General features: G+C 33.1%; 1 protein-coding gene across 1 annotated transcript; it reads left to right on the forward strand.

Moving 5' to 3' along the window:
- Window positions 1-6,694: 6,694 nt before the first annotated feature.
- Window positions 6,695-11,399, forward strand: LOC128552470 (uncharacterized). Its single transcript, XM_053533510.1, has 3 exons — window positions 6,695-7,353; window positions 8,901-8,981; window positions 11,311-11,399. The coding sequence occupies exons 1-3, from the start codon at window positions 7,077-7,079 to the stop codon at window positions 11,397-11,399; spliced, it is 447 nt and encodes a 148-aa protein (XP_053389485.1). The 5' UTR covers window positions 6,695-7,076.
- The last annotated feature ends 7,488 nt before the right edge of the window (window positions 11,400-18,887 follow it).

Raw genomic sequence — 18,887 nt, forward strand, 5'->3', positions numbered from 1 at the left:
AAATTTTTAGGAAAATTTATTAGATGGTTGAATATTTGATGCATTTTGTTCATATCTTTTAATAAAATCATAAATGGAATATACATGTGTAATAATTGATCATGTATACATATTTATGAGACTTATTCTTTGTAGTAGAAATGCTTATAAAATGTCTTAACAATTGGCGAAATGGGTAGTTAAAATAAGAACATCTGCATGATTTATATATATATACGATAGTATAACTTAAAAAATTAATGGGTTGTAATTTTATAGCCCATTTTAAGCTATGTAATGAATGTACCTAGAAAAGCTGCTGGACAAACCTTTAAACCATTATTTTCAATGATGTTATTAGATGATATTTGTTAATGATAATAAATGGATTGTATTTTGTTTCAATCTCTACTTTTGTTTAAGACGGAAAATTAAGTTTGAATTTAGTAACTTTTACACATAATAATTATTTATATAATCTTGAATGGTAGCAAAATAAACAATGCAAAAAAAAATATTGTTTTTAATTTTTGTTACCTATATAAATTTGTAACATTTGTTCTGATAGATTCTACTTGTTTTTTTTTTTTATGTTTGTTGCAGCATTATTATCATTTTAGTCCTATTTAGGCTAAGTATCATGAGTTTCTGAAGTACATTTGTGTAATGTAAACTGTCATACAACTTCCCCACAAAATTTGGATCGAGAACAAATATTTCTGATTTACTCTCTTAGTCAAATTGTCACTGAGGTCAAACATCTGTATTGGTCACAATGAGATGGCTAAAATACTGATTTTGTTTTAGTTTAAACAAAAAAAAATCTTACAAAGTTAAGACAGTTGTTCATGATCTCCCCACTCTGGTTCTCAAAAAAGGGAAAATTGTTTAATATTGACAGATCACATTATGTAACTTTCATATTAGTATGTATTTTTATTGATATAGATTTCAATCTAATTAAGCCTTCAATAACAGATGGTTTATTTTCCTATCGGTGTCATCTGTTGTTTACATTCACCAATGATAGAGAGCTAATACAGAATAACATATGTGATTTGATTTTATGATAATCTTAGTTAAAACCAATTTTTAATGTTATTTTTTATTCATCAAGTGTTCCTGAATTATTATTTGTTATAACTAATGTCATAGCTCTCAGTATAGTCAATCTAATTAAATTTCAACATGAATAAGATATACTAGTAATCCAATTTGGTGTGAAAACAACAGTTTACTGCATGTTATAATATCATCAGGTAAAGTAGATGTTTCTGTAATGGCACCGTGTAAAATATGGAGTGGAGTCGTGGAGTGGAGTGGTGGAGTGGAGTCTGGAGTCGATTTTGGAGTCAATTTTGGAGTAAATTCTGGAGTCAAATTTGGAGTGGAGTCTTTTTTGGAGTCAAACTTGGAGTCGATTTTGGAGTCAAATTGGAGTGGAGTCTTTTTGGAGTTGATTTTGGAGTCAAATTTGGAGTGGAGTCTTTTTTATGGAGTCAAATTTGGAGTCGATTTTAGAGCAATTGGAGTAGAGTCTTTTTTGAGCTATTTTTGGATTGTAGGCATGGGGTAATTTCTCTCTGGCATGTAGCCACTAAATATACCTGTATGTAATTATCTCTTAATGAAACAGTCTTATTGATAAAATGGGCCTTTAGGCAAATGGTCTCTAATTTTATGCGGCCTCTCAAGCAGGATTTTTTTTAAATGTTAAAGGATGTTGCGAGTGGCGTCTCTTTGATGCTTAATGCTACTTAGTGTTTGGTATATACCGTATTAATTATTATTGTCATTTTTGTCGTGAATTTAGGAATGGAATTCCTTCAGTTTATTGTCGAAGAAAACTGTGTTTTAAGACAATAGTCATGTCATTATTGGTAAAATTACGGTTTACAAGGGTACTAAAGTCCAGAAATACTTTGGATTTATAATTTCAGTAGCATTTATTTCACGAAGAAAGAATTCAAAGATATCAGCCTCTCTACAAATCTTGTTCGGTCTTTAGCATTGTTTTCATAAGAATGTCTAGAAATCTGATCAAACCATTAAATAATGCATAGAAATTCCAAACTACTGAAAACAACGAGGCTATTGCAGACTTAACGTGAAAGGGAACGTAATAGCAATAATTCTAAATAAACAGAACATTTTTACGATATCGCCCCTCAATGTCTTTGTTGGTTTATTTAAAGTTACAACAAAAGCCTGCGTTTTTAAACCAGTGTTTTTAGAGATTTGACCATTTACTTTGTTCAAATGATCGGTCAGTTTGTATAAAAAAGGGATAGGTGATTTTGGCTCGATCCTATTGAATGTACTGAAAAAATATCTGTAATAAAAATGTCTCTTTAGTTTACTTGCAGACCTGCTGCATATGTTTTCACCTGCGTGTAGGTCTACTAAAATAATACATTTTGTATGAAATTTATTAAAAACAAAACAAAAAAGAACAAGGTTTACGTTCATTATATTTACTTCAAATATACCAAAATGCACCATTTGCTGTTCTCATTTTAAAAAAAAAAAATCTTAGGGAGGATACCCCGTAACCCAACACCCACCTTTGCGTACTATGAATAAGGTCCTGTTTAATATAGGTATCATTTATAAATTTTGATATGACCAGCAAAGACCATGGCTGGTCATGGTTGCATTGTTCGCAGAAGGCAGACCTATTTACCTGTTTACTATTTATCAGTCTGAACTTATAATTTACAAAATGCAAATCTTAAAAAATGCAGAGTTTTGTCTTTATTCATAGTTGAGCCACACCATGAGAAACCTACATAGTTTACTGCATTTGCATAGATATAGATCAGCCGGCACTATTCTCATTAATCTGATGTTCGACATGGTACCCGAGAACCGTGGTAGAGCTCTTGTATGCGAGAATGGCCTGCACAGGCATGAAGTTGATCAGAATTCATATAGTTCTTTAACAATTTGTCTTGATAATACTTATGAAATTAATCAAGGATAGAATACTGTGTGTTATGTATATGTGTTTATAATAGACAACATGTCTTATTATATTATGCCATTTGTAGTAGATAGTCAATATTTAATTACCTAAGTTTGTTTCTTGTTTTCATTTTCCTGATTCATTTTAAAATTTTAAAACAATACTTTCTCATTATTTAACATTTCAATTTTGAAATGTTTATCAATTCTCTCTGAGTAATCTTCAGGCAACATCTGGCCCAACATCATAAATAACAAACCATGAAGGATCTAGGGGTCAATCCTGATATGAATGAGATATCATGCTGAGATACTGTACTGGTACCTTCTTCTTCAATTGTAGAAATCTGTCATAAAGTAGAGAGTGATTTGTTGTAATCAACTATCCAATGTAATGACAAGTTATTCTTACCAATCTGATAAGGGTCATTTGAGAAAACATCAGTAACTGTTATTGTTATTTCTAGATGAGTATGATATTGAGCCCACGATTCAACAGTTTACTAGTAAATGTATGTGTGAAATATTGTATGTGGATAATTATTTGGAAGTGACATATAAACGTAGGATCTTTTAATGAATGTTTAGGTTTTATTAAATTTTGACTCCAAAACTGACTCCAAAATTGACTCCAACTTCGACTCGACTCCAAATTTGACTCCAAAAATGACTCCAAATTTGACTCCAAAATCGACTCCAGACTCCACTCCACCACTCCACTCCATGACTCCACTCCATATTTTACACGGTGCCTTCGTAATTCAGTCAAAAGAGTTCTAGGGGGGGGACATGTCTGAAATCAATTTAAGTTCTTAAACAGAAAAATATGTGTAAAACAATATTCAACCATCACATAACATTCATTGGTTTATATAAATAACACACATTTGTCGAATCATAAAACACAAACCTGGGTTTTATCAGGTCATTCTAAAAATAGACACATCGGCTGATTAGAGAATGTGCTTTTATCTTTGTTTCTTGATAAGGGAAGTCTGGAATGTCAGTCGTAAACATTAACTTGTTCTTCGTATGGAAATTTGAAGTCGTATTTTCTCTTCCATTCGGGGGAAATCTCTAAAGGCAAACAAATTATATTATTTCAACATTAGTACTATTATTACCATTGTTAAACTTTGCAAACTTATAGCAAGTCCATATGTTTATCTGACAGTATACAGTACAGTCCGTATAAATGTGCTCTATGTAAGCGCTCGGGCTATTCTCGCACACGACTTCGGGTTTCTTTTATATGTTAGGCCTAAGCATGTGCACAAAATGACAATTTAGTTGTAAATGTGTTTATAGAAATGTAAGACAATTAAAGTGCAATTAGTAAAAGAGTGCTCAGCTTATTTACACGAATATTTCAGCTTTATCATATATGGAACAGATTTTTGCATTTACGCTTGATAGTAAAGAATTCTTGTACCGAAAATTTTGACAGTGATATACAGATGTCTTTTCACACTTCTTTTGATTAAATCGATAATACTTCATGGCTTTAACATATTGTCACATTGAAATAAAGTTTGTTTTACAATAACGTGGAAATTCCTCAGAAATAATATTAGTTACACTGATTGTTGGTGAAAGGATACGGTATATATGCTGTCGAGGAATCCATATCGCTCGAGCCTGATATGGATTTTCGACACAGCGCATATCCGGTATCTTGTCACCAACAAGATGTGTAACGATCTTATCTTGCCGACTACCCTTTACTTACAAGCTATAATTAACACATTTTGTAAATTAAAAAAAACTACTTACAGTGCAAACTGGAATCCTACAATCATTTGTTTTGGGCATTATGTTTTGTTTGTAGTTGATTTACACCAGCCATAAAAAGCACAATGACTTGTGTTTTGGTTAAATCATCCCTTCGAAAGTCACAAGATTTCACGATATCACAAATGTCTTGATACTTCGGACTTCATCCCGTTTCCTGTTAAATCATTTCTCTTGCACGTAGATTAAATGATCCTACAAAACACTGCTGAGTAACAAATATGTGAATTTCTTTATTTTACGATGATTTAACTTAAAACAAGATTTCAACGCCGTGTGTACCATACAGTTATTCCGCTTTTACGGTCTAACTTTGTCAAACTTTATGAGCCACAACTAAGTAAAAGTAAATGAAATCGGCAAGAAAACACTAAATTTATCTCGGAAACGATACTATTGCTGGAGCTAATAAATAATCTGACTTGATTCCATTTTGTTTTAATAAAAAATCATATCTGAAATATACTAGCAGGATATGAAATATATATCATGTCTCTAGGTGACGTCTGTTAAACAAAAGAAATGCAAGAATTTTGTAGGAGGCAAGATAATATCATGTACCCTACCCACATGAATTCATACATTTCAAAAATACCTGATGCACTGATGAGTGTCCCGAGAGTGCTTGTATTATAAAAACTGAATATGAACTGTGATAGTAATAAATATACTTAGGACTACCGGCTTTCGCCGAGCAAACATACGTTTTTGACAACACAGAAAATGACGTCAGGCGACCCTAAGCTTTTATTAGAAGTAATGAAAATGAAAGTACAAATGTATAAAAACGAAAGTCGCATTTGTTCTATAGGGTTTACGCGCAGGGGTCACCGATTGTGGACTTTTTCCTGATGTCTCAGAGAGTATCATTTTATGCTTATGTTGTTAGATATTTACTTCTTGCGTACCAGACGGGGATTTCCAGTGTTGGGAAAGTTCATCGTACACAACGGGGTAAAAGATGATTACGGACTAAATATTATAAATTATGTAAAAGATTTAAATCATATAGTAAATACATGTATTTTATTTCATAAAACGGAATAAATTTCCAGTACCTTGGCAGTTCCTCTTTGTTCCTTTGTTCCTGATATTAATAACACCGATTCAAAAAGTTGTTTTTTCAAAAAATCATAGCGTTACATTGCAACTGGTACAACAAAACGGAACTAAGCTTTGTCATTTGTCTTTGAAACTTCATGACGTCTTTCCTGTTTACGGACTTTGGTTTTTCTGCGCTCTGCTACTATAAGAAATAGTTCTAAAAGGAAAAGTGCGATTGGTTTATTTTACAATAATTTTTGGAATGTGGTATGCTAGCAATAGATTCAACACTGGCTGTCGGTGTAGATAGGAATATCTGGCTATCTGGAAACTGTTTACGCGTTAACTCGGCGGAGCTACGAAACCACATATTAATTAGTTATATCCTCGGGCCAGATATTCCTATTTTCTCCTATAACTACTGAGAGAATCTTATACATGTATTAATTGAGAGCTGCCGATCTAGACATTTCAGAAACATTTTCGAAATCAGTTTTTCATGTCATTGATGTTGAATCTACGTAAGCGTGAAAGAGCTACCAGATGCTAATACGTTTAATTACCTTACGTTCACGGAATGGATATATGAAGGTTAAGGTGTAGAATAACAGATATATCAAACTGACTTGTCTTGCAGTACGCTTCGATATTTTTAATCAAAGATCTTAATAATCCTGAGTTTACACAATACACATAAGATATGCTTACTCTGCAAACCATATTTGTAATATAATAAAATAATGTGCATATAATATTCAACAAAAATATCCATTATTTCTATTATCTTGATAATAATGTATCTGGTTTGGGCGTTTTCAGCACAACTATATAACATCTAATATATTTCCCATGGCATAATGCGCCCATTAGATGGCAAACGTTTGGGGATTTACTTACAAACTGTTACATGTTTTGTAAAACAATATAAAAGATAATTAAGCATTTATTTAGTTGAAGTGAAATTTGGAATAAGACAGTATTATGTGGTTTCAATGTTGATTGATTTAAAATATCTGTTAATGCATGTTAATGCATGGAAAGGGAGGGACAACAAAAAAATAGTATTAGCCATTAAAAATATACATAATAATGATAGTAATGAAGAAGTAAACTAAAAATAATAATGGGTAATAATAAAAAAAGTAAATATTTTGTAATATCTTATTCTACAGGTTCTGCACAGACTGAACGGCTTAGTTCAAAGGCCTATTCAGAATCTAAAACAACTCATTAATGATTGCAAAACTGATCCTCTTGATCCTGAAGCAGAAAAAAAAATAGAAAAGCAAATCGAAAAGATGCAAAAAAAAGAAGAAAAAATGGAATTTGAAATGCAGAACATAAAGAAAGGGATTGCCGACGTAACAAAAGATGTTCAAGAAACTATTGACGAGGTTATCGAAGTGAAAGGAGCAGTTCAAAAAGCAACGAAATATGTTTACAATGTGAAAGACGAAGTTATCGAAGTGAAAGGAGATGTTCACACAGTAACGAAAGATTTTCACAAATTAAGAGAAGATTTCAAAGCAACGGACAATAGAGTTGATAGGCTTGAAAAGCAAAGGATATTAGAAGGTATCTTTTTTCATACATCAGTGTAAGCAGTCTTTCATATAAAAGAAAAAAAACATTTATTATTTTGCTATGCTGAGAACAACTAGAAATGAAATATATAAAGTTTATTCAATTTATCTGCTGACTTACTCTGTCAAAATTGTGTTTGTTTTGTTTTGGTTTTTTTAGGGGGGGGGGGCGCATCCTTATCCAGCTTCCGGTTGTAAAATACACTTTTGAAAAATACAGCTCCCTTATTCACAACTCATTCAAAATACGTCTGTAGGGAAGTATAGTATATATATATTACTTCTGACCCCTAAAATTTAAAATATACAGAATAGAGATCCTGTATATTTTATTTTTAATAGAGATCCTGTATATTATAAATTTTAGGGGTTTAGAATGAATTGCTGATTTTATTTTTTATATATATTTTTTTTCTATGTCTTGCTGCACTTAGTATTGTGTTTTTCTCTCTGGTTGTGTATGATGTTGGCACCTTGCCCCTTTTTGCGGAAAACGACGTCACGTCTTACACAGGAAATGACGTGACGTCGTCTTAGAGACAGGACGTCAACATCATTAATTTCCTGTCATATAAATGTTACATTGATTTTACTTAGTCAGAAAAATATTTCCATATTTTTGAAAAAGGACAAGTGTCCGAAAATTCGAAATAAAGAGTATCGTATCAACACAGATTCATTCAAAATAGTTAATATGAAGAAATAATTATATGAAGAATCCCTATTAATATCATGAGCCGGTTACAATCAAAGAAATGTGTTAAATTTGGAAAACCCAAACGGTTTCAAGAATTGTTTCGTGATATTCTTGACGACAGTATAGTTTAAAGATGATGGGGTTCTGCTTTTTTATTTACACTGGGATCTGTTTTGACTTTGCCGATTCAATGTTGTTACTAAATTAACAGTAACAGCATATTATCACTTGGTTCCGGTGGTCAACGAAATATCAGAGAAAGGTTAAAGGTATTTTTAGTTGGTCAGAGACTTTTGAATAAAATCCAGTTTCACACAGAAAAAGAACTCTGCTAAAGTCGGCGCTTAGGGCGGGTCAAGAGGATGTAGCACATTTCATCTACTCAAATGAACGTACTCTGTAACAGCCAAACCGAGTCTGTTATTTCTATATTTCAGGAAGACCTCGCAAATTTCATATATTTCTTCGCGTCCAGAAATAAGATGCAAAAAGTGAAAACATGTACTGACTTTAATTAGAGACAAATTAGTCAAGTATATAATTGCATGACGGATCCCTGTTTTTATTCATTTTACTACTGACCAGATTTGACGTGAATAGTAAACTTTCTGATCATATAGGTTTGCATTCAATTATTAGTACGGAAATTGCATTCAGACTTGCACAGATGATCATTTATAATAGTTTGTAAATATGCGCAGTTTTGTATTTAAACCATCATTATCATTACAAGTTTCTGTATTTTGTACTCTGTATTCATTACAATATCTAAACAGTTGAACGTTTCCTTCAAATATGTTTCTCTTCCTGTGTTATAAAACATTTTACTATCACACTTCCAGGAACCCAAAAACGAGGGAAGAAACCAAGTGTACTTAAAAGAATACTTGAAAAGTTACCTTTCATGCGAGGACAAAAAAAAGGTAATATTGGTTACGGAACTTTAAGTAATACCCGAACACACTTATTGATATATATTTACGTGTCAAGTCCCGTAAATGCAAGGCCAAAGGTTTAAATGCATTGTTTCACTCTTACTCCATAGCTCTGGCCTCGCTTTCTTTAACAGTTTGGTGTTTCAACATGACTCAAATGTAGAGAGCAAGAATTATGACTTAATCTTATTCAGCCATGTTGTCGCCTATCCAAACTGGTATCTGCTATTTAATTTCATAGGCACGATTTTATTTTAGCATGACTTCAAATTGCTAATTGGTGGCGATAGTTATTCATGAATTTCAGCTTTTTAAGACAAAAACAAAATAGGAGCAAGGTAATTATTTGGCTTAAATTTCGTGGATGGATGAACCAAAACCTCTACCGTGAATATTTATATTTCTTATCATATAGTCCAGTAGGTACTGCTAACAACAGTGTTTCTATCTGATTAAACTAAATAATAGCCTAATAGTGGAAAAGAATATTAGCTGCAATAATCTATTCCCTCAACGGTCTTAATGGTTTCGACTGACAAATTAATAGTTTTATTATGAGACTTACTCAAATCATATTTGCCTCCAAACGAGCTGTTATAATATTTAGTTCTTTGTCTTTTAAGATTTTTTTTTTATTCAGAAGAAACGAGACAAGCAGGTTGCACTCTGCTGCAGATGACGAGATATTCATATGAAAAAACGTAAGTAGAAATTCAGTTTGGGCCCTCATTCAATAGCTGTATCCACCTATATACACAGAGGTAAAATATGAAAAACAAAAAGCGAAATAAGTATTTACCTCAACACCGTGCCAAATTGGTTGTGTTTGTAATCGATGTAGCTCACTGCAGTGTTAGTGCGGTCTTCTGCGCATACCCAGAAGTGAATATCTAATGTCGCATATGGCAAATATTCACAAATTATTGTAAATGTATGTTGGCATGCATTTAATGTATAAAATGTATAATATTTCAGACTAGAGGTTAGGGTAAGTATCACCATGGTTACATTTAAAGTACTTGTAGTTCAAATTGCTTCAGTCCGACATATACTGGAGTCTGTTATTGTTACCGGCACTCCAACTCTGCATTGAGTCGCAGCTGTTTCAAATCCTGTATCGTTCCCATACCGTACATCCGTATTAGTAAACTATAGGTTTCGTTCGGAGAAAGGCGGAAACTTTCATCGTTCTACGACATCAAAATGCTTCAGAAACACCTTAAAATCCACTTATTAAGAAATCTTCCGTTTGATAAAGTCAATCAGGGCTGTTATATTTCGATCTTCTCAGATCGTTTAGCACTACTTTTATGTCGTGTATTATTGGCCCCCTGGCAGGTACTGTTTAGTTTCTCAACATGACCATTTCGGCCTGGGTGGTTCCAGTACTACCCCTTTCATAGCCTTGGTAATTGTTTAATCACCCCTTGGATATGGTGCCTGCTTTTTAATTTTGTCTTTTTCACAGTTCCTGTGATACGCAGGCTCCATAACCCCAGATCCCCTTCCTAAATTCCAGTTGATTAGTTCTGCCCATTGTTTTCTCGTTTGGGGCAAGCCCTTTACATTTTCTGGGGACCAAACGCCGCTTTTCATGGAATTACACGCCTCAACACATGTATCATTGAAGGTTCCATGTTCACCGCCGTTTGAATACATCTGCGGATGTCTCTAAATTGCTTTTTGCACTTTTAGCATGTGTAAATGTTGAGTTCTGCTCAACCCGGGCTAGAGGGCGTGGACGGTAGCATGCATTTCCACTACTGTCCATGAACAGGCTCAATCAAACCGAGCCTGCAACATTTTTGTTTTTGTCGTGTTGAGCGACTTGTGAAGTTTCCACTTTTCTCTATTAAATAAGGTTGACATAACCAAAGGTATGTGTAGAGTTTCCCTTAAATTCTATTTGTAAAACGCGATAAAAACGAAGTACCAATTTAAAAATTGACAAAAATATGAAAAAAAATAGCTCTTGGGTCGTGAAAAAGTATTCCTTTTTTAACAAAATCATTTTTTTTTTATTTCTCTGAGATTTTTTCAAATAGAATATTTTTTTCCTTAGAAAAATGCTTAGTAAAATTTATGCTGTTATTGTGTTTTACTAAAATATATTTCAGGAAATTATAGAAATTTTAAAAAAAATTAAAAATAGCATAATTAGGAAAGAATATTAGCGCAAAAATCTATTCACTAAAACGGTCTTAAGGGTTTTTGACTGAAAATTAATAGTTTTATTATGAGACTTACTAAAAATTATATTTGCCTCCAACGAGTGTTATAATATTTATTCTTGTCGTTAAGATTTTTTTTTTTTCAGAAGAAACAGAGGAAAACCCGGTTGCACTCTGCTCCCAGGACGAGTATATTCATATGAAAAAAGAAAGTGAATTCAGTGGCCATCATTAAATGTACCCCAACCCTATAAAAAAAAAAGGTACATACTAAAAAAACAAAAAGCAAATAATTTTTACCTCAACCCCGTCCAAATTGGTTGTGTTTGTAATGATGTAGCTCCTGCGTTTTTGGTGCGGTTTCTTCGCTACCCGAAGTGAATTTTAATGTCGCATTGGAAAAAATTTCACAAATTTTGTAAAATGTATGTTGCATGCATTTAATTATAAAATGTATAATTACAGACAAAGGGGGTTAGGGGTAAGAAACCCCCATGGTTACATTTTAAAGTCTTGTTTTCAAATTGCTTCAGCCCGACATATACTGGATCTGTTATTTTTTACCGCACTCCAATCTGCATTGAGCCGCTGTTTTCAAATCCGTATCGTTCCCATACCGTACATCCGTTTAGAAAAATATAGGTTTCGTTGGGAGAAAAGGCGGAAACTTTCATCGTTCTACAATCAAAAATGCTTAAAACACCAAAAAATTCCGCTTATTAAAAATCTTCCGTTTGATAAATTCAATCAGGTGTTATATTTCGATCTTCTCAACGTTTAGCACGACTTTTTGTCGTGTGTTATTGGCCCCCCTGTCAAGTACTGTTTAGTTTTCAACATGACCATTTCGGCCTGGGTGGCCAATACTTCTCCTTTCTAGCCTTGGAAATTGAAAAAACCCCCCTTGGATAGGGTGCCTGCTTTTAAATTTTTGTCTTTTTGACAGTTCCGTGATACCCTCCATAACCTCTCCCCCTTCCAAAATTCCAGTTGATTAGTTCTGCCCATTGTTTTCTCTTTTGGGGAAAAAACCCTTTATTTTTTCCTGGGGCCCAAAACGCTTTTTTCATGGAATTACACGCCTCAACACATGTTCTTTGAGGTTCCATGTTCACCGCCGTTTGAATACACTGGGGTCCAAAATTTGCTTTTTTGACTTTTAGCAGTGAAAATGTTGATTTTCTGTAACCCGGGCTAGGGGCGTGGCCCGGTACATGCTTTTCCATACTGCCCATAAGGTCCAAAAAACCGACCCTGCGAATTTTTGTTTTTGTCGTGTTGAGCGACTTGTGAGTTTCCCATTTTTTTTTCTCTTTTAAAATTAGGTTGACATAACAAAGGTATGTGTAGGTTTGCTTAATTTATTATGTGAAACGCGAAAAAATAGCAGAATCCCAAACTTAAATTGACAAAAATATCCCCAAAATGCTCGGGGTCTCCCGAACAAGTTTCCTTTTTTTAAAAATCATTTTTTTTTTTTTTTGAGCAGTTTCAAATAGATATATTGTTTTCCGTTAAAAAAATCCCCTTAGATAAAAAATTTTGCTGATTATTGTATTTACTGAAATTATTTCAGGTTTAAAAATTTTTGAAAAAGTTAAAAATGCCACTATTCTAGGGGAAAATTAAATTTGAAAAAAAGCGGTTACCTATAATGTAAAATTTTTTTTTCATTTTTCAAAAACATAACATGATCTTTTAATAAAAAATTTTCATCAAAATCTATTATTGAGAAAAAAATTTACGAAACTGAGCAAGCGCCCTTAAAACTTAACCCTTTTTCCCAAATAAAACAAGTAAAAACCCTCCCTGGATAAACGGCAATTTCTGTAAATAACGAAAACAAAATCGGAAAAGTTTTCTTTATCTGACCTACTGGTTTTTTTAAAAGAACGGTGCGTGAGAGAAGTGATTATTATTCTTCACAGAAATTGCTTTCAGTTGTGCATGTTCAGACCATTTTGAAATAATCAATGAGACAATGAAACCATAAAAAAAAAAAATCTCAGATTGTAAATAATGAGATATTTTTTCTTTTTCCGTAATACTCTTTGGTATATACTTTTTTGAAACTGTTAATACTTGCAGTGCCTGTGTATATCAGAAAACTTGCAGTACATGAAACCGAACTTTAAACAAAACATAAAAAAAGGGCTAAGTTTGAAAATGAAACCCTTTTTAAAAAAGTCATTTGTTCTTTGGGGCCCCTGTATAAAGGAAATCCTTTTTCAGACTATATCATTGAATTTTGTTGGAGTTGGGGTTTTTCTTCTTAAACTAATCTTTATCAAATTTTTTCTCAGTTTAAAAGGGCAAAAATATTAACCTTTTTTTATCATGTGTTTTAAAAAAGTATTTACGAATTGACTAAGTCCCTTTACTTTTCCCAAAAATCCCTTTGTTTATGTAGCTTTCTTTTGCTTCTGTTGTTTTGATGTTGGGTTTTTTTACTTTTTTTCAGACATCATAAAATTTACTACCTACCCAAGCGAGACTATGCTTGTCAGAGATTCATCGTGTATCTGGAGTACTTTTATTTCAGTTTTTAGAAAAAAAATTCTTCTCATAGTCTCAAATTGCTCAGTTATACAAATTACTAGTATAATAACGTATTTTTATAGCAGTTATATCATTTTTTAGTTACTAATTCGTTAATATGGACTTTTTCTTTCCTATACGCACTTTTTAGTAATTCTGTACAATTTCCTAATTTACTTAAAACTCTTACTTTTTTTTTTATAAGTTTCAAACCCATCATTCGACCAGTTCAAATGGAATGCACTTGGCATCAGTTTCCTCGGGGAGTGAGCCCTGACTTTGCCCTCAACTGTTTTTTTTGTCACTTATCGCTATAACATAAAAGGTAACTCTCCTGCCCCCGGGCATGCAAACTTTACCTGCCCATGGAAATTCCCCTTTCTTTGCACTTTTTGTACTTCTGGTCACTATTTCAAACATATTATTTACATACTCTCGACCCTCCAATTAAAACTCCAATTGAATTTTAACTTATATACCCCAAAAAAAATATATTCCTGGGATTAAATTTAAAAAAAAACCTTTCCTTTATGATGTTATTCTTGTGTTGAAAGGTCTTTGTGTCCAACTTGGCTAGTTTTTAATAGCTGGTGAGTTCAAAGAATCCTGGCCCATGTCAATGAGTTCCTCATCCGCCTTTTTTTCAATGTCAAACACCTTACTGAAACAGTTAAATCATAGCAAAAGTTCTTCTAGGGCATATCTATATAAAAATTTAAAATATATCTTGTAAAATTTTGGTGCAATGTCTGGGGCCCCCAAAAGCGCTCTTCTGGAATTTACGCCTCAACACGTGTTTTCATTGAAGGTTCCATGTTACCGCCCTTTGAAATCCTTTCGGATGTCTCTTTAAATTGCTTTTGCAATTTTAGCATGTGTAAAAGTTTAGTTCTGCTCAACCTGGGTGAAAGGGGTGGGCGGTAGCATGATTTCCCCCTCCGTCCATGCGGCCAATCAAACCCAGCCGAAAAAATTTTCGTTTTGTCGTGTTGAGCGACCTGCGAGTTTTTTCCCCTTTTTCTATTTTAACTGCCCAAAAAATTTCAAGTAAGTATTTTCGCTAGTTATTTAAAAAATTGTTAAATCCAACCCAACAAAATTAAATCTGTTACCCTTTCGTAGGTAAATACGGAAAAAGACATTTACCCGGTTAATCAATTACGATTGATGCGGAAATTTTTGCGCTAAATTAGAGGTTTAAAGGGGGTTTGTTTTATTATTAACTAGCATTTCAAAGGGAAAAGATATTTTAGTTGTTTACATTTAAATTTTCTGATACTTTCTGTAGTCATTGGGCGACTGAATGTTTTTTCTCAGAAGGGGGAAATAAAATCCCGAGTTTATAATATTAATCATGGAAGGTTCATAGGAGTCGCCTCTTGGAAAAAATAGTCAAAGTCAAGGTTTTTTTTAAGGGCACGGAGTTTTATTGGGCCCGCTTGTAATGACAAAAGCTTTCGGTTCATAGCTCAGTCAAGGTGCTTTCGAATATAATATCCCCTTTCAAGAGAGGGAAAAATATAACAACAAAGAGCCATACGTTTAAAAGTAATGTACAAAGGCCTTTTTAATAAGATTTCCCTTTTAGGGGCAGATTTGGCATCTTTGATGTCCTTTCTTATAGAAACATTGTTAAAAACCAAAATATCTTTAACGATATCAAACTTCCTTTTTTCCCCACCAAAAGAAAAGGGAAAAACTGGGAAAGATACGGTGGAGTAAAGTTTATTTAAAAAAGGGGGACCCCTTTTCTACGAAATAGGTTAGATTCGAAACAGAGGTGCGGAGTTTCTGGATTTTCTAATCCAAGATTTTCTTGGGGTTGCTGTTATTTTTATCGTCCCCCCAAAAGGAGCCTATCAACAAAAACTTAAATTCTTTTTTGGTTTAAATTTTAAACAGTCGAACCCATAAATGACCGCAAACTTAAATTTTATTTGCCCGCAGTTTATTTGAGGCTTATTAAGGAACCTACCCCCTTACAGGTTTTTTCTGTCTTCATACCTATTTTTTGTATTTGGGAAAAAAGTTATAACCTTGGCGGTTTTGGGGGAACAATTTGACCCGAATCAACGATTTCTATTGTCTGTTTTTGCTCTATTTGCATTTTCACGCCCCCTATCAAAGCCTTTTAAAAAAGGGAAACATTGGCATTTCGACCGCGGCGAAATTTTTAAAAATTTCTAAACGTAAAATTAATGATACCAACAGGATTTTTAAAAAATAAGACATTAATAACTATACTACTCTTACTTTTAACCCCTGAAATATACTATAAAAGCACTAAAAAAACCTTGGATCACAACAAAAATAAAGAAAAAATACTAAAAACGCAAAAAAAAATATTATCACAGAGCTAAATTTCTCAACCCGGGGCACGGAATAAAATTCAAATGTTCTTAAATAAAAAAGTATTTTTAAATTCGCACAGCTCAACAAAATCGCTTCCAAAAAACTTGCTGAAAACATTAAATCTGACTTTACTACGGCTAAAATTTCTAAAAAGTTATTAAGGGTTTTTTTAAATCTCTAAAAACTATAAACAAACTATCCCCCCTATCCCCAAACCTCGGGAACTTGTCTTTGATTCTAAAAAAAAACTGATCTTTTTGAATGATTATTTTGCAAAAAGGGGTTCGTTAATCGCTCTTAGAGGATTCCTGACAATGTTAACAACGACTAAAAAAAAACATGACTTTATTTCTATTCGCCACAGGGGGCCAAAGACGCCCTGGTCCTTTAAATATTAACAAGCATCAAACCAGATGGGGTTATAACCGGGGTACTGCGTAAACTGCCCCTGTGATTAAATTTCCTATTTGTTCTCTTTTTAACTACTCCCTTCAACGCAGGAAGGTAGCTCAAATTGGAAAGATTTTGATTGTCTGTGCTGTCTTTAAAAAAAGGAGAATCGTCCTTACCTAATAACTACCGACCAATTTCGCAGCTTTGCTGCACTGAAAAGGTATTCGAGCGCATCTTATTTAAGTATCTTTTTAACTTTTTCTGCTAATATCTTTCTATCTCTTCTCTACAATCTGGATTTACTCCAGGGGACTCGACCGTGAATCAGCTCACTTATATGTACAATACCTTCTGTAAAGCTCTTGATGATGAACTGTCTTCTTTGTTAATAGGAAGACATTTGATAAACCCAATTGGTCATTAGTTGATGCAGGAGTTCCTAAGGTTCTATTCTAGGGCCTCTTTTATTCTTACTGTTTATTAATGATATTGTTGATGATTTGGGCTCTTATGTACATCTTTTTGCTGATGACACCAGTTTGCATATTATTGTTGACCATCCTTTTTCTGCTGCGGTAACTCTTCAATCTGACATCGACAAGATATGCATTTGGGGGCTGACAAACGGTTAGTTAAATTTAATCCTTCCAAGACAGAAACGATGACCATATCACGTAAATCATCTAAACATTTTCACCCGCATCTTCTAATGCATGACCAACTTATTTCCTCGGTATCATATCATAAACATGTTAGTGTCTACTTTTCTGACGATGGTTCTTGGCATTCTCATATTAACTCTATCAAAGAACGGGCATGGAAAAAAAATATCATGAGAAAACTAAAGTTTAAATTTTGACCTTGACAGAAGGTCCATAAAGTAATATATTTATCTTTCATCAGACTCATCTTTATGAGTATGCTGATGTATTTTTATATTAATTGCAAGTAATATAAAAACTCGAGCTCAATAAAATCAGGATGAAGCTTCCCGTATTGTTTCTGAGGCTACCCAAACTTGTATCTTTCAAGAACTTCATAGAGAAGTTCCTTGTGAATCTCTTGAAAGTCGACGACTTTACCATAAGGTAATTCTATTCAACAAAATGAAAAACGGCCTGATTCCTGACACTTTCTTCTCTTGTCCCACCATCTATAGGGAAACGTTTAGGTATAATTTACGCAATGCCATTGATATTGCTCGATTATATGTTAAGGAATAAAATTTAATGATTTAAATACATGTAATGATGGTTCAAAAATCAATTATGGTTACTGTTAAAAAAAAGAGTTCTCAAATAAACCCCCAAACTCTTTTATGACAAAATGATATTTAATCAAAAATTAAAATATCATCAAAGGGGGGTAAAAAATTTAAAACACAACTGTTTTCAGAAAAAATGAGATAAAACTTCAAAGAACCAAAGCAAAGGTGGTAAAGTACCCGCAGTTGAAATATTTATTTTTGTTAAACAGTTTTGCCCCTTATTACCCTAAGTGTTAAGGTAAATGAGTAAGCATATATGTGCAGAAAAATTTAGATTCGTGTTAGAAACAACAATAGAGCTTAAAGGTCTATACTATGCCCCACGATAACTTGATATTTTCAAACATGACTTTAAAAATTAATGAACAAAGGGGGAAATTTAACATTTTTCTAACATGTTGCAATCTAAATATTTCTGGATTTTTGTTCCAATTACGAATTAGCTCAGTGGTAAAACCCCACTGCCCATGTTCAAGAGATCTTTTGCCGTGTGGGTTCGAAACTCAGCATTGACAGTCAATTTTTATTTCACTTTTGCATAAAAATTAAGATTCCTTCATGAGCTCTGTGACAATAAGACAGAGAGGTATCTAAGGGCGATATGGCAGATCAGAATAGTTTATTATATATAAAAGATTATACTGATTAAATGCATGCAATTTATACATGTAAATATTGAAAATACTGTTGTGTTAAATAAAGACATATATACAAATACAAACTATCAAAGAAAGAAACAAAATTACGAAAGCAAAAATGAAAACGAATAGGAAAAAAAATCTGAAAAAAAAAAATCCTCATGAGGATTCGAACCCACAAAACGATCCGCTTATATCCAATTCTTGTCAACATTTTACCCAACTGAGCTATGTTTCCATCTATCAAGTGGATATTAAAATGAAAGAAATACTAACATTTGATTGTCAAGTACGTGCAAGCATTATGCATTGCTATTTTATCAGTTATCATGAATTAGACTCGTCCTCGCGTTTCGGCGGGAATCACGTTATCATTGGGGGTTATTAGTAGTTGCAACTTGACCGCGATGGTTGACCTTAGGCTGATTATTCATAACGATTATTTCATTGTAGAAATAAGGGGTGCTTAGGGTAGCCGTATATATTTATATGGAATTAGTTTGTATACAGTGCAATATCAAAGCATGTATACTTA

Source organism: Mercenaria mercenaria, unplaced genomic scaffold (genome assembly GCF_021730395.1).
Source record: "Mercenaria mercenaria strain notata unplaced genomic scaffold, MADL_Memer_1 contig_2828, whole genome shotgun sequence".
NCBI lineage: Eukaryota > Metazoa > Mollusca > Bivalvia > Venerida > Veneridae > Mercenaria > Mercenaria mercenaria.

What these genes read in the sequence shown, in the direction of transcription:
- LOC128552470 (XM_053533510.1), top strand. Translation starts at nt 7,077, where the DNA reads ATGCAAAAAAAAGAAGAAAAAATGGAATTTGAAATGCAGAACATAAAG. An exon ending in AAAGCAAAGGATATTAGAAG is followed by an intron (nt 7,354 to 8,900) that starts GTATCTTTTTTC and finishes TCACACTTCCAG; the next exon opens with GAACCCAAAAACGAGGGAAG. An exon ending in CATGCGAGGACAAAAAAAAG is followed by an intron (nt 8,982 to 11,310) that starts GTAATATTGGTT and finishes TTTTTTTTTCAG; the next exon opens with AAGAAACAGAGGAAAACCCG.